The sequence below is a fragment of the Marmota monax genome, unplaced genomic scaffold (genome assembly GCF_021218885.2).
Source record: "Marmota monax isolate L192 unplaced genomic scaffold, Marmota_monax_Labrador192_F-V1.1 WCK01_AAM20220418_F8-fsc00019, whole genome shotgun sequence".
NCBI lineage: Eukaryota > Metazoa > Chordata > Mammalia > Rodentia > Sciuridae > Marmota > Marmota monax.
In genome coordinates this window covers 9,980,915-10,003,352 of record NW_026695242.1, presented here as the reverse complement: position 1 = coordinate 10,003,352, position 22,438 = coordinate 9,980,915, and the positions used below count along the sequence as shown (strand labels likewise).

The window sequence follows — 22,438 nt, the reverse complement described above, 5'->3', positions numbered from 1 at the left end:
GTATATAAGATTGGTGAAATAAGAAAAATATTTTTCTGTTCGTATTAAATCATTTTTCTTTATCTCTTTTTTTGGAACTTGGGATTGAACCTAGGGGTGCTTAACCTCTGCGCCACATCCCCAAACCTTTTTCTTTTGAGGGGTACCAGGGATTGAACTCAGGGGCACTTGACTACTGATCCACACTCCCAGTTCTAATTTGTATTTTATTTAGAGACAGGGTCTCACTGAGTTGCTTAGCGCCTCGCTTTTGTGAGGCTGGTTTTGAACTTGAGATTCTTCTGCCTCAGCCTCCCAAGCTGCTGGAATTACAGGCACGCACCACCACACCCAGCTCAATTCGATGTATTCTTAATTTCTGTTCTCTCTATATATTCTTTCCACCCTTTCTTAACTAAGCTTAGGAGAAAGGAAAGATTTAAACTGAAAGCAAAGCCTAAGAATATTAATAAGTATGTGAGATATCCATAATACTTACTTGAGTTGTCTATTTAATTCTTCAACATAATTTTTTTGGTCTAAAATAGCAGCAATTTGAACATTCCTAGAGGGGAGAAAAAGAAGCTTTATGCTATTTGGAAGGGTGGGAAAAATATCTAAATCATCTAAAAAATTATCAGAAAACAACATTGTCTTGCCTTTAAAACAAACTTCAAGGATTTTTGTAGTCTCAGATATAAACTGTGTACTAAGTAATCATAATTTTTGTTCAATAAATTACTCACTATTAAAATGGATCTTATTAAGTACAGGTATGATCAAAAGTCCTACTTCACATTAAAGTCACCTTCTTCCAACTGATTTTTCTCATTTTGCTTTGTAAAGCTTTTAAAGAAAGTAAAATGAAACAAAAAAGGAGTCATGGGGTGGGAGTGACAGGGGACATGGACACAAACCACAATGTAAATAGATGAATCTAAAATTGATATTTTAAAGAGCTATATTTTTTTAAAAAAAAGTGAAATAAGGGGCTGGGGTTGCAGCTCAGTGGTAGAGCACTCGCCTAGCGTGCGTGAGGCACTGGGTTCAATCCTCAGCACCCATAAATGTAAAATAAAGATATTGTGTCCAGCAACAAAATGAAACTGAATCCCTTTTTCTCGCCATGCACAAAAGTTAACTCAAAATGGATCAAAGAGCTTGATATCAAATCAGAGACTCTGCGCCTGATAGAAGAAAAAGTTGGCTCCGATCTACATATTGGGGGGTCGGGCTCCAAATTCCTTAATAGGACACCCATAGCACAAGAGTTAATAACTAGAATCAACAAATGGGACTTACTCAAACTAAAAAGTTTTTTCTCAGCAAGAGAAACAATAAGAGGTAAATAGGGAGCTTACATCCTCGGAACAAATTTTTACCCTTCACACTTCAGATAGAGCCCTAATATCCAGAGTATACAAGAACTCAAAAAATTAAACAATAAGATAATAAATAACCCAATCAACAAATGAGCCAAGGACCTGAACAGACACTTCTCAGAGGAGGATATACAATCAATCAACAAGTACATGAAAAAATGCTCACCATCTCTAGCAGTCAGAGAAATGCAAATCAAAACCACCCTAAGATACCATCTCACTCCAGTAAGATTTGCAACCATTATGAAGTCAAACAACAACAAGTGCTGGCGAGGATGTGGGGAAAGGGGTACTCTTGTACATTGCTGGTGGGACTGCAAATTGGTGCTGCCAATTTGGAAAGCAGTATGGAGATTCCTGGGAAAGCTGGGAATGGAACCACCATTTGACCCAGCTATTGCCCTTCTCGGACTATTCCCTGAAGACCTTAAAAGAGCGTACTACAGGGATACTGCCACATTGATGTTCATAGCAGCACAATTCACAATAGCTAGACTGTGGAACCAACCCAGATGCCCTTCAATAGATGAATGGATAAAAAAAGTGGCATTTATACACAATGAAGTATTACGAAGCACTAAAAATGACAAAATCATGGAATTTTCAGGGAAATGGATGGCATTAGAGCAGATTATGCTAAGTGAAGCTAGCCAATCCCTAAAAAACAAATGCCAAATGTCTTCTTTGATATAATGAGAGCAACTAAGAACAGAGCAGGGAGGAAGAGCAAGAGGAAAAGATTAACATTAAACAGAGACATGAGGTGAGAGGGAAAGGGAGAGAAAAGGGAAATTGCATGGAAATGGAAGGAGACCCTCATTGTTATACAAAATTACATATAAGAGGTTGTGAGGGGAAAGGGAAAAAAATAAAAAAAAGAAACAAGGGAGAGAATTAAATTACAGCAGATGGGATAGAGAGAGAAGATGGGGGGGGATAGTAGAGGATAGGAAAGGTAGCAGAATACAACAGTTACTAATATGGTATTATGTAAAAATGTGGATGTGTAACCAATGTGATTCTGCAATCTGTATACGGGGTAAAAGTGGGAGTTCATAACCCACTTGAATCTAAAGTATGAAATATGATATGTCAAGAGCTTTGTAATGTTTTGAACAACCAATTAAAAAAAAAAGATATTGTGTCCACCTAAAAAAAACCTAAAAAATAAATATTTAAAAAAAGTGAAACAACTTAGGAAAATCATACCTTTCTTTATTTCCAATATCTTCTTCATTTTTTAAATACATGGAAAAATCAATCACTCCAACCTGAAATTAATTAAGTTATTTTTATTTAAAGGGAAGAAATGATACTTAATCATGCAACTCTTTTTCCCCTCTTAATTTTTCTTTAGTGTTTAATAGCACTGTTTACAACCTGGAGTGACATCTCGATCAAGAGTAAGTGTGCAAACTGAAAACCTTCTGCACTTACTTGTGAGTCTAAATCCTCTCCCTTCACACAAAGATTAGCATCTATTACATTCAGACCAACCAGCAGTCCAACAATTACTGCTCCTTCTTCTTCCATCATTAGTGCATGATATTCATAGAACTCACTGTGAAAATTAGAAGAACAAAAACCTTAAATCACAAATTTATTTCTAAAATAAAACTTTGAAATCTTAGCAACTTATCTCCCACCTTGCAGACATGGATGCAATCCATGCTAGATGCCTTTATTTTTAAAATTTTTGCAGTGCTATGGGATGAACTCAGGGCCTCATGCATTCTACACTAGTGCTCTCCCACTGAGTTATGCTCCCAGCCGTGTTCAGTAACTTTAAAATTAACCTTTCTACATGTTAACTTTTCAAAATTTAAATGTTTTTAAAAAGTTGGAAGAAAAAGGACTAAAGGAAATAAAACAGGAAAAGTAATTTTAAGAGAGAAAGAGAAAAGCAAAGTGAGATTAAAAGAAAGGCAACACTGACACCTGAAATATTTCAGACTTTCAGAACGGTGGGCTGGCATAGTGGTCTGTAATCCCAGCCAATTGGGAGACTGAGGCAAGAGGATTACGGGTTTGAGGGTAGCCTCAAAAACTTAGTGAGAACCTACCTCAAAATAAAAAAAGGATATAGCTTAGTGGTAGAACACACTAGTTTCAATTCTCAGTAATAAACATGCACATGCAGCGATTTGCTAATCTAATTGTTCATTTTATTAGAACTGAATTTTCAGAACTAGGATTCACTAAAACCTTTGGGATAAAAACTAAGGTGGAAAATAACTATAAAACATTTCAAGCTGGGCATGGTGGCACACCCCTATAATCCTAGCAACTAGGGAGGCTGAGGTAGGAGGATCAAAAGTTTGAGGCCAACTTTGACAATTCAGTGAGATCCTGTCTCGAGATTAAAAATTAAAAAGGCTGGGGTCATGGCTCAGAGGTAGAACATCCCTGGGTTCACTCCCCAATACTACACAAAAATTTTTTTGAAATAAAAATAGCCAATTATGGTGGCACATGCTTGCAATCCTAGCAACTTGGGAGGGTAAGGCAGGAGAATTGCAAGTTCAAAGCCAGCCTTAGCAATTTAGCAAGGTCCTAAGTAATTTGGTGAGACCTCAAAATAAAATATAAAAAGGACTGGGGAAGGGCTGGGATTATAGCTCAGTGGTAGAGCGCTTGCCTAGCATGGATGAGGCACTGGGTTCGATTCGCAGCACCGCATATAAGTAAATAATAATAATGGTCTATCAACAACTAAAAAAAAAATTAAAAAAAAAAAGGACTGGGGAAGTGGCTTAATGGATAAGCACCCCTCAATTCAATCCGCAGTACCAAAATAAATAAAAATAAAAACAATAACGAAATATTTCAAAGCCCATGTTCAAATCAGTGCATTTCAAAGGTGTATTTTAAGTTATCTTTTAAACATACTTATGGAAAGCCAGGCATAGTGGTTCAGCCTATAATCTCAGCAAGGTAAAAGGCTGAAAGCAAGAGGATCACAAATTCCAGGACAGCCTCAGCAATTTAGTGAGACCCTGTCTCAGAATAAAAAAAGGGCTGGGGATGCAGTTCAGTAGTAGAGATGCCCCTGAGTTCAATCCCCAATACTGCAAAGTAGATAGATAGATAGATAGATAGATTGATTGATTCACATGTGGATATCTGTATTTAAAAAAAAGTTCAAATAAGAGACCTGTGAAAGAAGTAGGGTAATCTAATACTAGGCATGGTGGCTAACACTTCTAAATCCCAGCTGAGGGAGGATTGAAAATTCAAAGCCAGCCTCAGCAATTTATCGAGGCCCTATGCAACTTAACAAGATCCTATCTCAAAATTTTAAAAAATTATTAAAGGACTGGGGATGTGGCTCAGTGGTTAAGAATCCCTTGTCTATACTCACAAAGTAGTTAACACCCTCTCATGTCCTCCTCAATCTTCAGAATATTGTTGAGAAATTACAGGGCTTAAAGTATGGATATTCTCATTTTACTAATGGGACTACTGAGATATAGAACCAAAGTCATACGTAAATTGAAAAACAGGGGGCTGGGGATGTGGCTCAAGCGGTGGCACGCTCGCCTGGCATGCGTGCGGCCCAGGTTCGATCCTTGGAACCACATACAAACAAAGATGTTGTGTCTGCTGAAAACTAAAAAATAAATATTAAAAAATTCTCTCTCTCTCTCTCTCTCTCTCTCTCTCTCTCTCTCTCTCTCTCTCTCTCTTTAAAAAAAAAAAAGAAAGAAAGAAAAACAGGACCATGCTCTTCAGAACTTTGAGAGAGAGACTTTAACACCAAGGACATATGAAAGGCTGCCCTGGGTACACTCCCTTGAAAGACTGATTGCCTTTCTCTGGTTGTCTGAAATATTTGACCTTCAGTTTAAACAGTGCTCACAACATAGTTGAAGCATTTATCTGTACTGGACATACAAGATCTAGGAAGAAACAGAATTAATCCCCAAATTCCAAAGCAAATTTTTATCCATAGAATTAACTATAATTCAGAAAAATCAACTAACTTAGAAACAGAACATATGTAAATTTCCCTATATTAGCTGATAAAAACCCTACAGTATTCCTATTTGGTGTTAGTTCCTCTCTTTCATTTTACTCCTCTTGTATTTTATGTCACATTTTTATATTTTATATATCCTTTTATACTACAGGCTGGATCATTTTTAGAAGAGAGAATATAAATGAAAAAAAATGAACATGAGTTAACGGTACCAACCTCAAGAGATCCCTCTGAATAATTAAGCAACGCAGGTAATCAGCCATTTTTTTCTGCATGAGGGCTAATCGAAGCCATGCTCTTGCACGACCCAGTGGGGTCCTAAAAAGAAGAACCAAATGGTCAGAAAATAGCCTTAGCTCTAAGACCATGGAATACATGTCCCATCTCTGTTGAGGTACACAACAAAGAAAAAAAGCCATTTTATCATGGTGTTCTTTTCAATTTTATAGTTTTCAATTAGCAATAATCACACCTTGGATAACCTTATTGGCTACGATGCTACCATGGTCCAAAGCTCATTTTTATAGTTTTAAGCCAGCAAGTTAACCAGTCCCTGCTCCTATAGGGTATGTAAGTACCATTTTATGCCTTAAAAGAAGCGATACTGGGAAATGAAGTTGACCAAAGTATGTTGCAAATATGTAACAATAAATCACAATATTATAATTATAATGTACCAATAAAAAATAAAGAAATGATTCACAGCCAGCACGGTAGCACATGCCTGTAATCCCAGCAACTTTGGAGGCTAAAACAAGAGGATCACAAGTTTGAGGCTGGCCTCAGCAATCTAGTAAGGCCTTCAGTAACTTAGTGAGACTTCATCTTAAAATTAATAAATAAACACAAAGAAATGATTCACTAAATAGTGAGAATATTTCTACAAGAAGTATTTTGTCTAAATAGTCTTAGCCCTCTAAAAGTGAATAGGCAAAAATACATCAGTAAAGCTGTATACAGCTGGACATGTTGGCTCACCATGTAATCCCACTGACTCAGGAGGCTGAAGCAGGAGGATGACACATTTGAGGTCAGCCTTGGAAACTTAGTGAGACCTTGTCTCAAAATAAAAAATAAAAAGGTAGAGATGTAGCTCAGTAGTAAACAACCCCTCAGTTCAACCCCTAGTACAGGGTGCTGGGGGTAGGGTGGGAAGAAAGAGAGAAAGAGGCCAGACACACAAAAAGAGAAATTAAACCTCGTACTTCTTTTATCCAAATTTTAAATTCTATATTTTAGTAAAAATAAAATCAAATTTCAAAGATTTTTTAAGAGAATGGTATCATTCATACTTTCTTCTTTTTTTTGAAGTACTGGGAATTGAACCCTGGGATGCTTAAACTGCTGAGCCACATCCCCAACCCTTTATGGAGACAGGGTCTTGCTAAGTTGTTTAAGGCCTTGCAAGTTGCTGAAGCTGCCCTCAAATTAACAATCCTCCTGCCTCAATCTCCTAAATTGCTGGGAATATAGGCCTGCACCCCCTTGCCCAGTTTACTTTCACATGTTCTTACGCAGAGATTTTGGCAGGTAATTTTATTTATTTTTATTTTTATTTTTTTGTAGTTGTAGATGGACAGCATGCTTTTATTTTATTTATTTTTGTATACGGTGCTAAGATTGAACCTAGTATCGCACATATTCTAGACAAGTGCTCTGCCACTGAGCCCCAACCCCAGCCAATGGCAGGTAGGTTTTTGTTTTGTTATTTTGGTACTGGGGATTGAACTCAGGAGCACTCAACCACTGAGCCACATCCCCACCCCATTTTGTATTTTATTTAGAGACAGGGTTTCACTGAGTTGCTTAGCACCTCACCATTACTGAGGCTGGCTTTGAACTCTTGATCTTCCTGTCACAGCTTCCTAAGCAGCTGGGATTACAGGCGTGTGCCACAGGACCTGGCTTGGCAGGTAGTTTTTAAGAAAAAAAATTTTTTTTTTTTTTTGGTACCAGGTATTGAACCCAGAGTTACTTAAGCACTGAGCCACATCCCCAGTCTTTTTTCAAAAGTTTTTATTTTGAGACAGGGTCTCACTAAGTTTCTTAGGGCCTCACTAATTTGTTGAGGTTGACCTCAAATGTACAATCCTCCTCTCTCAGCCTCCTGACTCACTGGAATTACAGAAATGCACCACCATGCCCAGCCGATACCACTTATCTGACCTTAATTTTTTCCATCTATATAATTATTATATCTACCCTATAAGATTGGCAAAAATTAAATGAGCCAGATGTGTTACCACATGTCTGTAATCCCAGCATTTTGGGATTTTGAGGCAGGAGGATCATAAATTCAAAGTCAGACTCAGACACTTAGCAAGGCCTTGTCTCAAAATAAAACATAAAAAGGGCTGGAGATGTAGTTTAGCACCCTTGGGTTCAATGCCTGTTACAAAAGCAAAAAAAAAAAAAAAAAAAAAAAACACAACTAAATGAGACAATTTTTGTAAAAAGATTACATATTACCCACACAGTGCTCAGTAGTAGCCATTTATTCTCATCACTCAATTAAGCCCAATTTACAAATATCTGAAAACACTATCATATTCCCCACAACATATAAAACCCTAAGTTGTAAAGAAAATACAAACTGAGAGAGTCAGAGTTGGAAAAAACAAACTGATAATCCTGACAGAAAATCCTAAGCATAAAAAAGTTATCTCTGGAGGATTGCAAGTTTGAGGCCAGCCTCAGCAGCTTAGTGAGGCCATAGCAACTTAATGAAATCCTGTCTCAAAATAAAAAATAAAAAAGAGCTGGGGATATGGCTCAGTGGTGTAGTGCCTCTGGTTCAACCCTTGGTACAAAAAAGAGGAAAAAAAGAAAGAAACATGGGAACTTAGCCTTGGGCTGTGGTTGTAGCTCAGAGGCGGACCACCGGCCTAACACGTGTGAGGCCTTGAATCCAATTCTCAGCAAAGGTTTCAACAGTCATGATTTCTTAGCTGGAAGTTTCCAGCTTTTAGGGCATTTCACATACATTAATCCAAAAAAAAAAAAAAAAAACAAGCAGATGGCACTATAGGCTCCAATTTCAGGTGGAAGGAAACAATTTGCACAAATCCTATGGTATATGAAGAGTTTAACTGAAAACTCTACTGAATCTTTGCCTTGGATTCAGCCTACTTCAGTCTTCAACAAATAGTTATTGACTGCCTACTTTGAAGAAACTAGTTTAACCCTCAGAACAGATGTAGAATTAATATATCCTTTTTTTTTTTTTTTTGGTAATTAGGATTGAACCTAGGGGCATTTTACCACTGAGCACCATCCCCAGGCCTTGTTTTATTTTTTTATTTTGAGTCAAAGTCTTGATAATTGCTTAGGGCCTTGCTAAGTTGTCAAACCTGGCCTTCAATTTTGTGATCCTCCTGCCTCAGTCTCCAGAATTGCTGGGATTACAGATGTGTGCCACCGCACTTAGGTTGATACAGCCTCTTAAAGGGACTTACAATTTCCTACAATACAATGAAACTGAAGTAATGATACAACAAATATATATATTTACTCCCCCCCTTAGTGGTAAGAACTTAAAAGGAAGGATGGGAGAACTGGGGTTGTGGCTCAGCCGTAGAGCGCGTGCTTCGCATGTGCGAGGCCCTGGGGTCAATTCTCAGCACCACATAAAAATAAATAAAACAAAGATATTTAAAAAAAAGGAAGGATGGTTAACTTTTATTGAAGGAGGTGGAATCTGAGCTGAATCATATAGAATAAACAGTTTGCCAAGTTCTGGGGTACATGCCTGTGATCCCAGAGGCTCAAGCAAGAGGATCACAAATTCAAGGCCAGTCTCAGCAACTTAGCAAGCCCTAAGCAACTTAGTGAGACACTGTCTCAAAAAATTTTTAAATAAATATTTAAAATGGGGATGGGTGTGAGGCACTAAGTTCAATCCTCAGCACTACATAAAAATAAAACAAAGATATTGTGTTCACCTAAAACTAAAAAAAAAATTAAAAAAAAATAAAATGGGGATGGGGCTGGGGATGTGGCTCAGTGGTAAAGCACCTCTGAGTTCAATCCCTAGTTTAAAAACAAACAAAGCATGAACCGAATTTTATTAGAGGACAAGAAAAGAAGGGTATGTAATATAATAGGGGTCCACTCATGATTTGAATATAACCCTTGCTGCTCTGCCACTGCAGCTTAATTTAAAACTGGATCCTCCTCCCCCCCTTCCTTTTTTTCCTCCCTAATCATGGGGAAACAAGATTAACCTTTCTGTCCTGGGTCAAGTTATCCGTCTTTCTGCTCAGGGCACAAGAATGAAGGAATATAGACTTCAGAGCTGGCACCAAGGGGTCTCAGAAATGGCTACCTCTCAAGGCTAAAACTGAATTGAAACTCCTGACGAGGCACAGCCAGAGTGCAGCCTTTGTATCCCCTCTTTAAAAGCCCACTATTTCCCCTGGTTGTTAGAATCACAGCCCCTGGGATAGGAGTCCACTGTGTATTCTCCTTTGCTGGCAAAGCAATAATCTTCTTTTTCCTTAAACCTTGTCCTTGTCATTGGATTTTAACCAGGGACAAGGACTAAATTCTTGGTATCATTAAGGCTGAGAGAAGATGATAAACTGAGGTATGTTAGAGGACAGTAAATACACTGCGGAGGTTAAGAATGAACAACTAATAACATTACTTACTTAAGACCAGGTAAGTCTCGGACACTGGCTCCTATTTCCTCTGCTTCTGGGTAAAGCTTCTCCACCAGTTCCAGAGGGCCCCAAATAGTTTTGTTGTAACTCAAAAATGATTTTCTTACTGGAGGGAAAAAAAAAAGAAGAAAGTACAATACCCACAGTTTCAACATATAAAATGGTATTAACTTCACCTTAAATATTAACATACCATTATTCAAAGAACTTTCCACTTCTTTATTTTTTTTAACTAATTTTTTTGGTACTGGGTATTTAACCCAGAGGTGATACACACACACACACACACACACACACACACACACACACACACATATATATTTAGTTGCAGTTGGACGCAAGACCTTTATTTTATTGTGGTGCTAAGGATTGAACCCAGCGCCTTGGACGTGCTAGGCAAGCACTCTACTGCTGAGCCACAACCCCAGCCCCAGCCCCAAAGTGGTAAAGAGGTTCTTTACCACTGAGCTACATCTCCAGCCCTTGTTTTTTGGTTTTTTTTTTTTTTTTGTTTTGTTTTTTTTAGGCAAAGTATCAATAAAACTGCCTAGACTGACTTGGAACTTCCAATACTATCTAGGCATTCTGAGTAGCTGGAATTATAGGTGTGCCCCTCCATGCCCCACTTTTCCATTCTTGTTGATCAGGAACCTGTTCAATCAGGAACTTGTTGCCCATTCTGCCCCTGACACACACACATTTTGCCATATCAGAAAAATGCTTTTTGGCCAGTCTTTCATATCAAAAGTATGCAGGCAGAGTTGGTCATGATGGCACACGCCTGTAATCCCAGCAACACAGGAGGCTGAGGCAGGAGTATTCTAAGTTTGACACCATCCTAGGCAAGTTAGTAAGACCCTGTTGCAAAATTAAAAAATTAAAAGGGCTAGGAATATGTCTCAGGGGTAAAGAACTCCTGGGTTCAATCCCCTATACCACTTTAAAAAGAAAAGAATGTAGCAAGTAATTAAACAACTCATCCTTTTTTTTTTTTTTTGGTAGATGGACAGCATGCCTTTATTTTATTTGTTTATGTTTATGTGGTGATAAGGATTGAACTCACTACATCTTCAGTCCTAGACTCATTCTTGACCAGTACAAAAATAAAGACTGGTGGCCCTTGAAGATTGATCTTTACAAGTTTAAATAAGCCAAGCACAAATAACAAGGTGTTTTCCTTTTAATTATGAAAAATTATGAATTTATTTGTATTTATTCTGATTATTTGAGTAATATAAAACCATAAAATCAGCTGGGCAAGTGGTGTACACCTCCAGTCCCAAATACTCCAGAGGCTGAGGCAGAAGAATCACAAGTTCAAAGCAGCTTCAGCAATTTAGTAATGTCTTTAAGCAACTTAGCAAGACCTCGATCAAGGGAATGGGGTTGTAGCTCAGTGGCAGAGTGCTTGCCTGGCATGTGTGAGGCACTGGGTTCAAGTCTCAGCACCATATAAAAATAAATTAATTAAATGTCTATCGATAACTAAATATATATAAAAAGGCCCTTATTCAAAAATTTTTTTAAAAAGGGTTGGGGATATGGCTCAGGGGTTAATCTCCACTGGTTTCAATCCCCAGCACAAAAAAAAAAAAAAAAAAAAAAAAAAAAAAAACCTAAATGCATTAAGATAAGTGAAGGAACCAGGCTTGGTGGTTGGTGCACACCAGTCACTTGGGAGGCTAAGGCAGGAGGATCCCAAATTTAAGGCCAGTCTCAGTAGCTTAGCAAGACTCTGACTCAAAAAATAAAAAGGGGGACTGGGGTTGTAGCTCGGTGGTAGAGTGCTTGCCTCGCACTCGTGAGGTCCTGGGTTCATACTCCAGCACCACATAAAAATAAACAAATAAAAATAAAGATATAAAAAAATAATAAAAAGGGTTGGGGATGCCACTATGACACACACCTGTAATCCAGCAACTATGGAGGCTGAGGCATGAGGCTTCCAAGCCTCAGGAACTTAGTGAGCCCTAAGCAACTTATTCCAAAGCAACTTAGTGAGACCCATCTCAAAATAAAAATTTAAAAAGTGTTAGGCACCTAGCTCAGCAGTAAAGTGCCCCTGGGTTCAATCTCTAGTACTAAAAAAGGGGTGGGGGGAGATAAGCCTATAGTCATAGGAAATGGCTTACTATATTTTGTAAATGATAATGAATTATGAAAATAACTATTTTGGCCAGCAAATTCCAAATTTCAATTTATTAGGCTTTGGGAAAATAAAGATTTATATCACTGCTATTTTAAAAAATAAAATTTTTTGAAAAGGAAATTAAAAATCACGAAGGTCTGATTGGACCAGATTGGTGATTTTCTATGTATTAAAAGTATTTTGAAGCAGAATGTGGAAGCACCTGGAGTTGCAGCTACTTGGGAGTCTGAGGCAGGAGAGTGGCTTGATCTGAAGTCCCAGCTACTCAAGAGACTGAGTTGGGAGGATTCATTGATCCCCAAGTTTGAGACCAGCCTGGGCAAGATAAGGAGAGCTCCTCTCAAAAACAAAACAAAAAACGTGTTTAGAGACTGACAACATCAGGAGAGAACAAAAATGTGGGGAAACAAATGCTCTTGTCCACTTCTAGTTGATAAATCAGTGAAGCCCGTACAATGCCAATTATATCTTTTGACCTGGTAATAATACTCTTAGGAATCTTTCTATGTAAAGTTCTCCAAAAACAAAAGTTGCAGGATAATAAAACACCATGGTATTTAGAGAAAAAGGGAAAAAAACAGAAAAGAACTGAAAGAATGATTCTCTTCAGGAAGATGAATGGAAAGGAACGAACAGAATTCATATTTTGCTCTCTGTAGTTATGATTTTTGTTTGTTTTTGTTTTTGAGATGGGTTCTCACTGTGTTGCCCAGGCTGGTCTCAAACTTGGGGATCAATGAATCCTCCCAACTCAGTCTCTTGAGTAGCTGGGACTCCAGATTTTTGCCACTGTGCCAGGCATTATTTTATTTTATGTTATATTGTTTGATATACTTCAATAGTTCCCTCTATCTGAGGTTTCTATACTTTGGTACCTGTAGTCAACTATGGTCTGAAAGTATTACATAGAAAATTCCATACAGACCACATTCACACAACTTCTATTACTGTATATTATAATAATTTTTCTATTTTATTATTGTTGTTAATCTCTTACTGTGTCTAAATGATAATTAAATTTTTTCATAGTCATGCATAGGAAAAAACAAAGTAAACCGTAGGTTTTGGTACTATTCATGGTTTTGGACATCCACTGAGGGGTCACAGATAAGGTAGGGTGGGGGAATACTGTACCAAAAAGTGTATTTCACTAACATTCATATAATTTTTTTTCTTTTTTGGTTCTATGGATTGAACCCAGGGTACTTAACCACTGAGCCACATCCCCTATCATATCTATTTATCTATCTATCTACACTATATATATAAAATATATGTGTGTATATGTATATATAATATTTATTTAGCAACAGGGTCTCACTGAGTTGCTTAGCACCTCATTTTTGCTGAGGCTGGCTTTGAACTCACAATCCTCCTTTCCCAGCCTCCCAAGCTGCTGGGATTACAGGTGTGAGCCACCAAGCCCGGCTCCCCAGACCTTTTATGTTTTGAGACAGGATCTTACTAAGTTGCTGAGGCTGGCTTTGAACTTACAATCCTCTTGCCTCAGCCTTCCAAGCTGCTGAGACTAGAGTGTGTGCCACCATGCCCAGCTCAATTTTAAGAAATTATTTTAATTCTTTAGCCAGTGCATACTTGTCATCCCAGTGATTCAGGAGACTGAGGCAGGAGGATCACAAGTTCCAGGCCAGCCTCTGCAACTTAGTGAGGACCTAAGTAACTTAGCAAGAACCTGTCTCAAAATAAAAAATAAAAAGGGCTAGGGGTTCAATCCCTAGTAACCAAAACATAAAAAGCATGGGGATACAGCTCAGTGATAGAGCATCCCTAGGTTCAATCCCTAATATCTTAAAAAATCATTTTTAAACAAAAGTAAAAAATGAATATTATCATATAGAAAAAAATTGGCAGGGGGGTACTATAGATTGAACCCAATGATGTTTTACCATTAAGCTATATCCCCAGCTCTTTTTATTTTTCAGATAGGGTCTCACTAAGTTGCCCAGGCTAGCTTGGAACTTGCTTTCCTCCTGCCTCAGCCTCCCTACTAGCTGGAACTATAGGTGTGTACCACCATGAAGGCTAGCATACAACTCTTATATACCATCCATGTAAATGCTGATCATATGAACTACAAATCAAACTGTCAATTGTGTGTGTGTGTCTGGTGATAGAAACTCAACCCAGAGCTACAAGCACACTAGGCAAGTGCTTAGCCACATCTTCAAGTCTATATTTAATTTTTAAGTATATGTTGTATAAGACCTACTCTTCAACTTTTAATTATTAGGACTGGGGTTGTGACCCAGTTGTAGAGCACTTGCCTAGCATGCAGGAGGCTCTGAGATTGATTTCTAGTACTGGAAAAAGAAATTAAGCATAAAACAAACATTTTACATTCACAATATGAATGTATAATAGAATGGATGATCTTTTCAGGGATCACTTTCATTTCTATAATAACCCAAACCAGAGAATACTTTCTCTAGATATGTTCCCATAGAATAAGGAGGTTCCTATTTTAACAATCTAATATTTTTTTGTTTTTGTTCTTCATAGCATTGGGGATTGAACGCAGGGATATTATTCTACAGAGCTACATCCCCCGACCTTTTTATTTTTTGAGACAAGTTCTCACTAAGTTGTTAAGCAAAGGGTACCCTTGAATTTGAGCAGGGATTGCAGGGGTGGGGTGCACCACCATGTCCAGCTACGCTATCTACTATTTCAATGTATTTGTTTAATAGATCTCAAACTTTGAGTTCATATCACCATTTGAAATTTGAAATTTAAAATAATTCTGATTGCTCTATAAAATGGAAACCAGTTCAAGGGTACATGTTGAAAAAATGTTTAATAAAGAAAAAAAAATTACAAACAATTAAGCATTTTCTGAAGATCACCTATTAGAAAACAAAATGGTAATTTTTCTCCCCAAAATCAACCCACTCAATATTTTTTAAGCACAAAATAACAGTAATTTATGGCCTCAAACATACATTTTCTAGGATATCTAAAGTGAATTTTTAAAAATTTCATGATACCTTTAAGACCGTGTTTCAGACAATGTTCCATAACAACAAAGAACTGCTGCAAAGGGGGATAGTCAGAGTCCAAAGTGCGACCAAAGCTGAGAGCAGATTCAATGAGTCCTTTGATACTCAGTTTAGCCATGTTTAACAAGTTTGCTCTCTCTACAGCTGTGGGGTCTTTTGTAGCTGGAAACATAAGAAAGGAGTCCAACATCATTCACAAGACAATGAAAAATATACAAACTTTGTCCCTTCCCCTATAAAATGAACACTGGTTTGCTTTTCCTTTTTCCTGATTATCTCCTACCTAACTTCTCTTTATGTCTCTCTCACTCATACCATAGCAAACTGCCATGCCTGCTCCAGCCAAAGGTCTGAATCATTTTTAAGTTTCTGCAGTTTTGCCATTCTCCTACAGTTGTTCTACTGTATGGAAACTCTTCTCTACAAATGAGTTTTTAAAATGATTTTCTAAGGAGACAGGTTGGGGACATAGGTGACACATTTAAGGGCCTCATGCAAATGGTAGATAATAGATATGCTCTTAAGGATAAATTCCAAGCAAAAAAATGTTCAGAATAAACCTGTAATAAAATAAAAGGTAAAGCTCTAAGATACTACTATCTCTCATAACAAACACATCCGTTAAAACAGTAATACCGACAAAAACGAAGAAGCGGAAGCTGCTCACTTCTCTCAGTCACTTCAACCTTCTTTCTATCTTGTTTTTCCATTCCAATTGTAGTTTTGTATTGCATGAACCACAGTTCCCTGTCCCTCCATATAGCTGGTGATGTCTGTGTTTGAGTTTGAATGCCAAGACATATTTTAAAGTCCAGATTTTTAACTGACATTTTCAACTCACAAATATATCTTCTCTCACACAAATTTTATTCTTTAAGAAATACAGATGCTTCCCCATACTCTCATCACTTGTGACTGGCAGGAATATTTTCAGAAAACAGAGATGACAAAGCTGAGGTGTGGAAAAATGAAACACTTTGTGGTGCATGCCTATAATCCTAGCGACTCCGAAGGGCAAGACCTGCAAATCTGAGATCAGCCTTGGCAACTTAGCAGGACTCTATTTCAACATAAAAAAAAAAAATAGAAAGGGCTGGGGATATAGCTCAATGGTAGAGCGCCCCTGAGTTCAATCCCCTTTAGCACAAAGGGGGAACAAAGCACTTAGTATAACACTTAATTATCTATAATAGCTGACTAATGTACAAGCCCAAGTAGTCAAAGTGCCCATTTTTCCTTCACTGAACAAAAATTCAGAGTTCCGCATAATTTAGTATTCTAGATCTGACTTCAGCTAGCTATCATGAAGCATGACATTGAATTCTTAAGAATTTAAAACACAAACCCAAGTGTTATGACCAGGCCGACTTAATGGAATACGTGTGGACCATTATTTCTTCAAATCTGCATGGTGGTAGGGCTCCCCAGTGAAACCACCTGATGTGTCATAATCTGTGACGATTCTCATTTTATAGTGCCCATCAAAACCCGTAACGCGGGATATGACAACCATACAAAGGATGACCGCAGCTGCTGGGCACAGGTTGGTGCTAAGTACCTGAGACTGCCAGGCGGAGGACCTTCGCGCTGCGGCCACGCCCTAGCAGGACTCCGTGACTCGGGTGAGGCTGCAGATGCACCAAGAGACCAGGCAATGGGCCCCTCTGCGCACCTAGCCGAGGCCTGGAGCCCGTTCCCTGCCTCTCCTCCTACCCCAACCCAAGGCCGCCTCCGGCAGCCCCCCAAGACCCCCCCGCGGAGGGCTCACCCAGGGTCTTGCAAGGCATCGCTCCCCCTCTCTCGGCGTGGGGCGCCCAGGCCAAAACCTGAGATGCGTCTTCCCTCCGCCACCCCCAAATCTGAAAAGTCATCGCTCGTCCCAGATTGTAACCCCGACCCCGGAGCGACACCCAGCCCGCCTGGTCTTCGCTCCCTAGAAGCCGTCAGACTTCCAGTGCTCGGCCACCAGACCCCAGAATCCAGGCGGGGGCGGGAAAGAACAAGGTGGGGCCGCGCGTTGCCATGGCGACCCCGAGCCCCCGAATCTAGGCTGCCCCCGCCCACCCCAGGTTCCGGTCCCAGATCCGACTCCACGGCCCCCGCAGCCCCCGCGCAGTCCTCCCAGCCCGGCCGCAGCCTGCAGCCCTTGACGGAGGGCGGCGTCAGCTGTCGGCCGGCTCCCCTTACCCATGGCGGCGGCGCGGTCTCGGGCGGGGGCTCCCTGGGCCCGGCTACTAGCTCCCTGCAGCCGCTCGGCGGCCGCCACCGCATCTGCACCGGGCCCGCTGCGGCCCACAGCGCCCCCGGCGGCGGGAGGACGCCCGGGCGGCCCCTGGGGGAAGCGGCGCCCGGGCTCCAGCCGGGGACGACGGAGTCTGCAGCCCGCACGGGAGAAAGCCCGCCCCGCTCAGCCGCGGTGTCCACTCGACCCGGAAGAGAAGGAAGGGAGCTGGACCAGAGCTCGGGAGTGGGAGCCGGGCGCCGGACCTCGGCGGGGCTTCTCGTCCCGGCGCCTCGCCAGAGCCCAAATCCCGGATTTTAACGGGGGATTCGAGGCACGTGCAGACGTTTCCGTGCCCACGGGCTGGCCCAGACCCCTCTCCTTTCACCTTCTCAAACTCACAGAGGACCAGGGAATGTAGAAAACATGACGCAGTTCACAGTAGGTAGAAGCCCACTGAAATTAGGTAGGCCGCTCCAAATCACGTCGTTAAATCAGGAAACACACAGGTTTATAAGGTGTCACGAGCAACGGTCTCATTGATCAAGGAGAGGTGTGAGGGAAAACTAGCGTTTTCTCCTTCGGGGAGCGGAAAAATGAGAACATCGCTAGGCACGATGGCGCACGCCTGATCCCAGCGACTGGGGAGGCTAGGGCAGGAGGAGCCTGGGCAACGTAGCAAGATCCTGACTCAAAATAGAAAATAAAAAGGACTGCGGAGGTAGTGCAGTCGTAAAGCGATCCTGGGTTCCATCTCCAGTGCCACTAAATAAATAAATATGTTTAAAAATAAAACAATGCTCAGATGACAGACACTAGATTTAAGTCAAGTCAATTCAGGAAAAGTAAAAGTAATTATTTTTAAGTTAATGTATTTTTGTTTGAGTTTTTAGCCCCTAAGCCATTATTATAATTATTATTATTGTGAGACAGGATCTTGCTAAATTGTTTAGGGTCTTGCTAAACTGCTGGAGCTGGCTTTGAGCCTTGAACTTGAGAACCTCCTGCCTCAGCCTCCTCAGTCGCATGCACCCCAGCACCCAGCAAAAGTAATCTATTACCTAGTCAGATCTGTAGCAGTTCAGATTATAACTGAACTTGAAAGACCTGGTATCTTGTGAAATTGAAATTCTCTTTATCAATTTGGCTACTATAAAGTTCCGTTACGCTTCTTGTGGTTTTAAATTTTCTTTATTGTGAGATAATCATAAATGGATAAAATGTATAAAACATATGTACTGTTTCCTTAAAACGTATAGTATATAGATAGATATCTTTTATACTGATTCCTTAAACCATACATATACACTATATATATATATATATATATATATATATATATATATATATGTGTGTGTGTGTGTGTGTGTGTGTGTGTATACACACACACACACACACACTGAAACCATATATATACACTACATATATGGTTTAAGGAATCACTATAAAGTAATCATCACCACATCAAGCTTAGAACAGAGTCACCCTCCCAGGAAAATCCCCCTAAACCGTAGTCTCACTCATCCCCCAGAGTTAAATACCATTCTGATCTTTATGAGAAGAATTTTCTTGCTTTTATGTATAACACCATCACCTAAGTATGTACCCCTAAACAATGTCGCTTCCAACTGGCATACTACTGAGTAATTTTGTTGCTTTTTTCTTTTGCACATCACCATGTTCTTGAGATTCATCCAAGTCCACAAAGAGTTTCCACTTTGGACTGTTTTCAAGGTGCACATCCATCCTTCAGTGCATGTACTAAAAGTCTCAAGGGCATATGATTAACTGGAATTCCTGGAAATGTGGGTATACCTTTCTTTAAACTGACCAGATAAATTCAAAGTGTTTTCAAAACTTTTTCCACAATCTGCACTCCTACCAGCACTTAACGTTTTCAGTTGCTTAATGTCCATTCAAGTGCTTGGAATTGTCAATTGTTTTCCAGTCTTGTGAATATGCAGTTGTATGGTGAGTTTATTTTGTATTTATCATTATTACTAATAACATTGAGCACTTTTGCCCATATTTTCTACTTACTTGGAGATCCAAGTTTGCCAAGAAACTGTTCAGGTCTTTAGCCCATTCTTGTATTGTCTTTTCTTTACTGGCTTGTATGATTTTCCTAAGATGCTACATACTACTTTGATGTCAGTTATATGTTGCCAGTATGAGGGGGTTTTTTGCCTGATTTTTCTCTTTATACATTCCAATTATTTTTTATTTTTTTTGCCTGATTTTTCTCTTTATACATTCCAATTTTCTTTCTTTGTTGCCATTTTTTCTTTTCTTTTTTTTGGGGGGGGGTAATGGGGTTGAACTCAGGGACACTCTACTGAGCCACATCCCCAGCCCTTTATTGTATTTCATTTAGAGACAGGGACTTGATGAGTTGTTTAGGGCCCGGCCAAGTTGCTGAGGCTGGCTTTGAACTTGCCATCCTACTGCTGCAGTTTCCCTAGCCACTGGAAATACAGATGTGCACCACTGTACCAGGCTTTAATTTTCTTATAGTTACATTTATGGTTTACGCTTTAGTATCTTGTTTAAGAAATCCTCACTACCCCAGCTGCATGAAAATCTTGAGAGAATAGCTTTGCTTTTCATATTTAGGTCTGTTATAGCATCCAGAATTGATTTTTGTGAATAATGTGAGATAGGTCCTTATGTACAGTCAACTGTACCGTTTTCATTTCATGTTGATCTCCTTTATCCATCAATGAACATATATGAGCAGGTCAGTTTTTAGGCTGAAATCTCATTTGGCTTTCAAAATCACCCTACCAGAAGGAATTACACCCAATTTACAGATGAAGAAACTAACTTCAGAAAGGGTAAATAATCTGCCCAGTGTCACAGAACCAGAATTTTAACCAGCACAAAAATAGTCACCATTTTCATAAACTCAAAATGAACATTTGATAGTGTTTCACAGGGTTTAAAATTCATGAAAAGTCTAAATTGGTCTACTGTTATCTGGCAATTAAAAGTGCAGGGCTGGGGCTGTAGCTCAGTGGTAAAGTGCTTGCCTCGAATGGGTGAGGTACCAGGTTCAATCCTCAGCACCACATAAAAAAAATAAATAAAGATACTATATGTTCATCTACAACTACATAAATATTAAAAAAAAAGTTCAGGGCTGAGGGGCTGAGGTTATGGCTCAGTGGTAGAGCGCTCACCTAGCATGTGGGAGGCATTGGGTTCAATCCTTAGCACCACATAAAAATAAATAAATAAACAAAGGTATTGTGTCCAACTATAACTAAAAAAATAAATAAATATAAAAAAAAGTTCAGGGCTGAGATTATGGTTTAGCATGCACAAGGTCCAGGGTTTGATTTTTAGCACCCCCCACAAAAAAAAAAAAAAATTGAAATAAGAACTGAGTATGGTGACTCATTTCTGCAATTCCAGCTATAGGGAAGCCTGAGCCAGAAGGATTGGGAGTTTGAGTCCAGTCTAGACAACATAATGAGATCCCAATTAAAAAAAAAAAAGTTGTGATACTGGGGCTGTGGCTCAGTGGTAGAGAGCTCCTCTCGCATGTGCGAGGCCCTGGGTTCAATCATAAGCACCACATAAATAAAATAAAGGTATTGTGTCCACCTACAACTAAAAATATATAAATATTAAAAAAAAAAAACTGGGATGCTACTGGATTGTTCATTTTCATCCTCTCCAAATGACAGGTTAAAGAAGGAATTTCTTTTTTTGGTCAAACCCCATATCAGGACCTGTTACCCCTAAGCTACATCCCATACATTTATTTATTTATTTTTGAACCAGGAATTTAACCCAAGGGCACTTTACCACTGAGCTACTTGCCCTGCCCTTTCTATTTTTTAAAGACAGAGTCAAGTTGCCTGGCTCAGTTGCTGAGGCTGGCCTTGAACTTCCCATCTTCTCAACCTCTCTAGTAGGGAGGATTACAGGTGTGTGCTAAATCGGGCAGCAGGAATTTATATTCAAAGGGAATTTAGAAAAGCAAATAAAATTTTACTACATATTTAATTATTTGGACACCCAAGCTTCTGGTCTGGAGTCAGATGCACAACCTTTGCACCATGAAGTCTCCCTTAAGATATTTTTTGAGGTGCGCTGGTTCTGGGAATCAAATTTAGGGTATTCTACCACTCCAGCACTCTACCACTGAGCTACATCCTCAGCCCATAATTATTTAATAGAACCATGAAAACAATGCAAAAGAGCTTTATTTTATAGGTTGTTTTTCTGCTAGGGACTTCACAGGTAACTAATAGAAGTTTAATTTTAAAACAGCTACCAAATGTGCTGGTGTACGCCTATAATTTAAGCTACTGAGGGGGCTGAGGCAGGAGGATCTTGAGTTCAAAGCCAGCACCAGTAATTTAGCAAGGCCCTAAGCAGCTCAGCGTCTCTAAATAAACTATTTTAAAAAATGGGCTGGGGATGTGGTTCCATGGTTAAGCACTTCTGGGTTCAATCCCCAGTACCAAAAAACAAAACAAAACCAGCCGTATGTATGTATGTATGTATGTATATATGTATGTATGTATGTATGTATTTATTGTGCCTCTAGGCATATAATCCAGGGCCATCTACCACTGAGCATTTTTATTTTTATTTTTATTTTACGACAGTGTCCGGGGGCTGAGGTTGTAGCTCAAGGGTTGAGCGCTTGCCTTGAATGTGTGAGGCACTGGAATGGATCCTCAGCATCACATAAAAAATAAATAAAATAAAGATATTGTATCCATCTACAACTAAAAAATAAAAATAAAAAATAAAAGACAAGGTCTGGCTAACTTGTTCAGGCTGGACTTTAACTTGCAGTCTTCCTGTCTCAGCCTTGAGTCACAGGGATTATAGGCTTGCATCTCTGTGCCCAACTAGTCATATGTATTTAAAAAAAAAAAAAAAAAAAAAGAAAGAAAACCAATTGTCCCCTATAGGGTAAATTATTTTTCTTTGGGTGCTGGGGTCACTTGCTTGCTAAGTTAAGTATTCTACCACTGTTCTACAAGATACTCTAGCTTCCTGTATTAAGCAGAATTGGAATTCGGTGTCATCT

The 22,438-nt window shown here is 39.4% G+C and overlaps 1 protein-coding gene and 1 pseudogene across 7 annotated transcripts in view; both read right to left on the bottom strand.

Moving 5' to 3' along the window:
- The window catches only part of Rufy2 (RUN and FYVE domain containing 2), a 43,607-nt gene extending 25,603 nt beyond the window's left edge, over window positions 1–18,004 (bottom strand). Inside the window, exons 1-7 of one of the 7 annotated variants that reach the window (XM_058577970.1) lie at window positions 17,791–18,004; window positions 15,156–15,329; window positions 9,990–10,107; window positions 5,557–5,658; window positions 2,799–2,922; window positions 2,571–2,632; window positions 479–544 (exon numbers count right to left, since the gene is read on the bottom strand). In XM_058577970.1, the coding sequence (XP_058433953.1) occupies window positions 479–544; window positions 2,571–2,632; window positions 2,799–2,922; window positions 5,557–5,658; window positions 9,990–10,107; window positions 15,156–15,285 (602 nt within the window). In that variant the 5' untranslated portion in view covers window positions 15,286–15,329; window positions 17,791–18,004. Of the gene's footprint in view, window positions 1–478; window positions 545–2,570; window positions 2,633–2,798; window positions 2,923–5,556; window positions 5,659–9,989; window positions 10,108–15,155; window positions 15,330–16,725; window positions 16,785–16,935; window positions 17,210–17,354; window positions 17,487–17,790 lie in introns of those variants that run through there. The other 6 variants (XM_046419710.2, XM_058577971.1, XM_046419713.2 and 3 more) reach the window with 6 other exon arrangements.
- Window positions 5,724–5,856, bottom strand: LOC124076193 (U4 spliceosomal RNA; annotated as a pseudogene).
- Window positions 18,005–22,438: the final 4,434 nt, after the last annotated feature.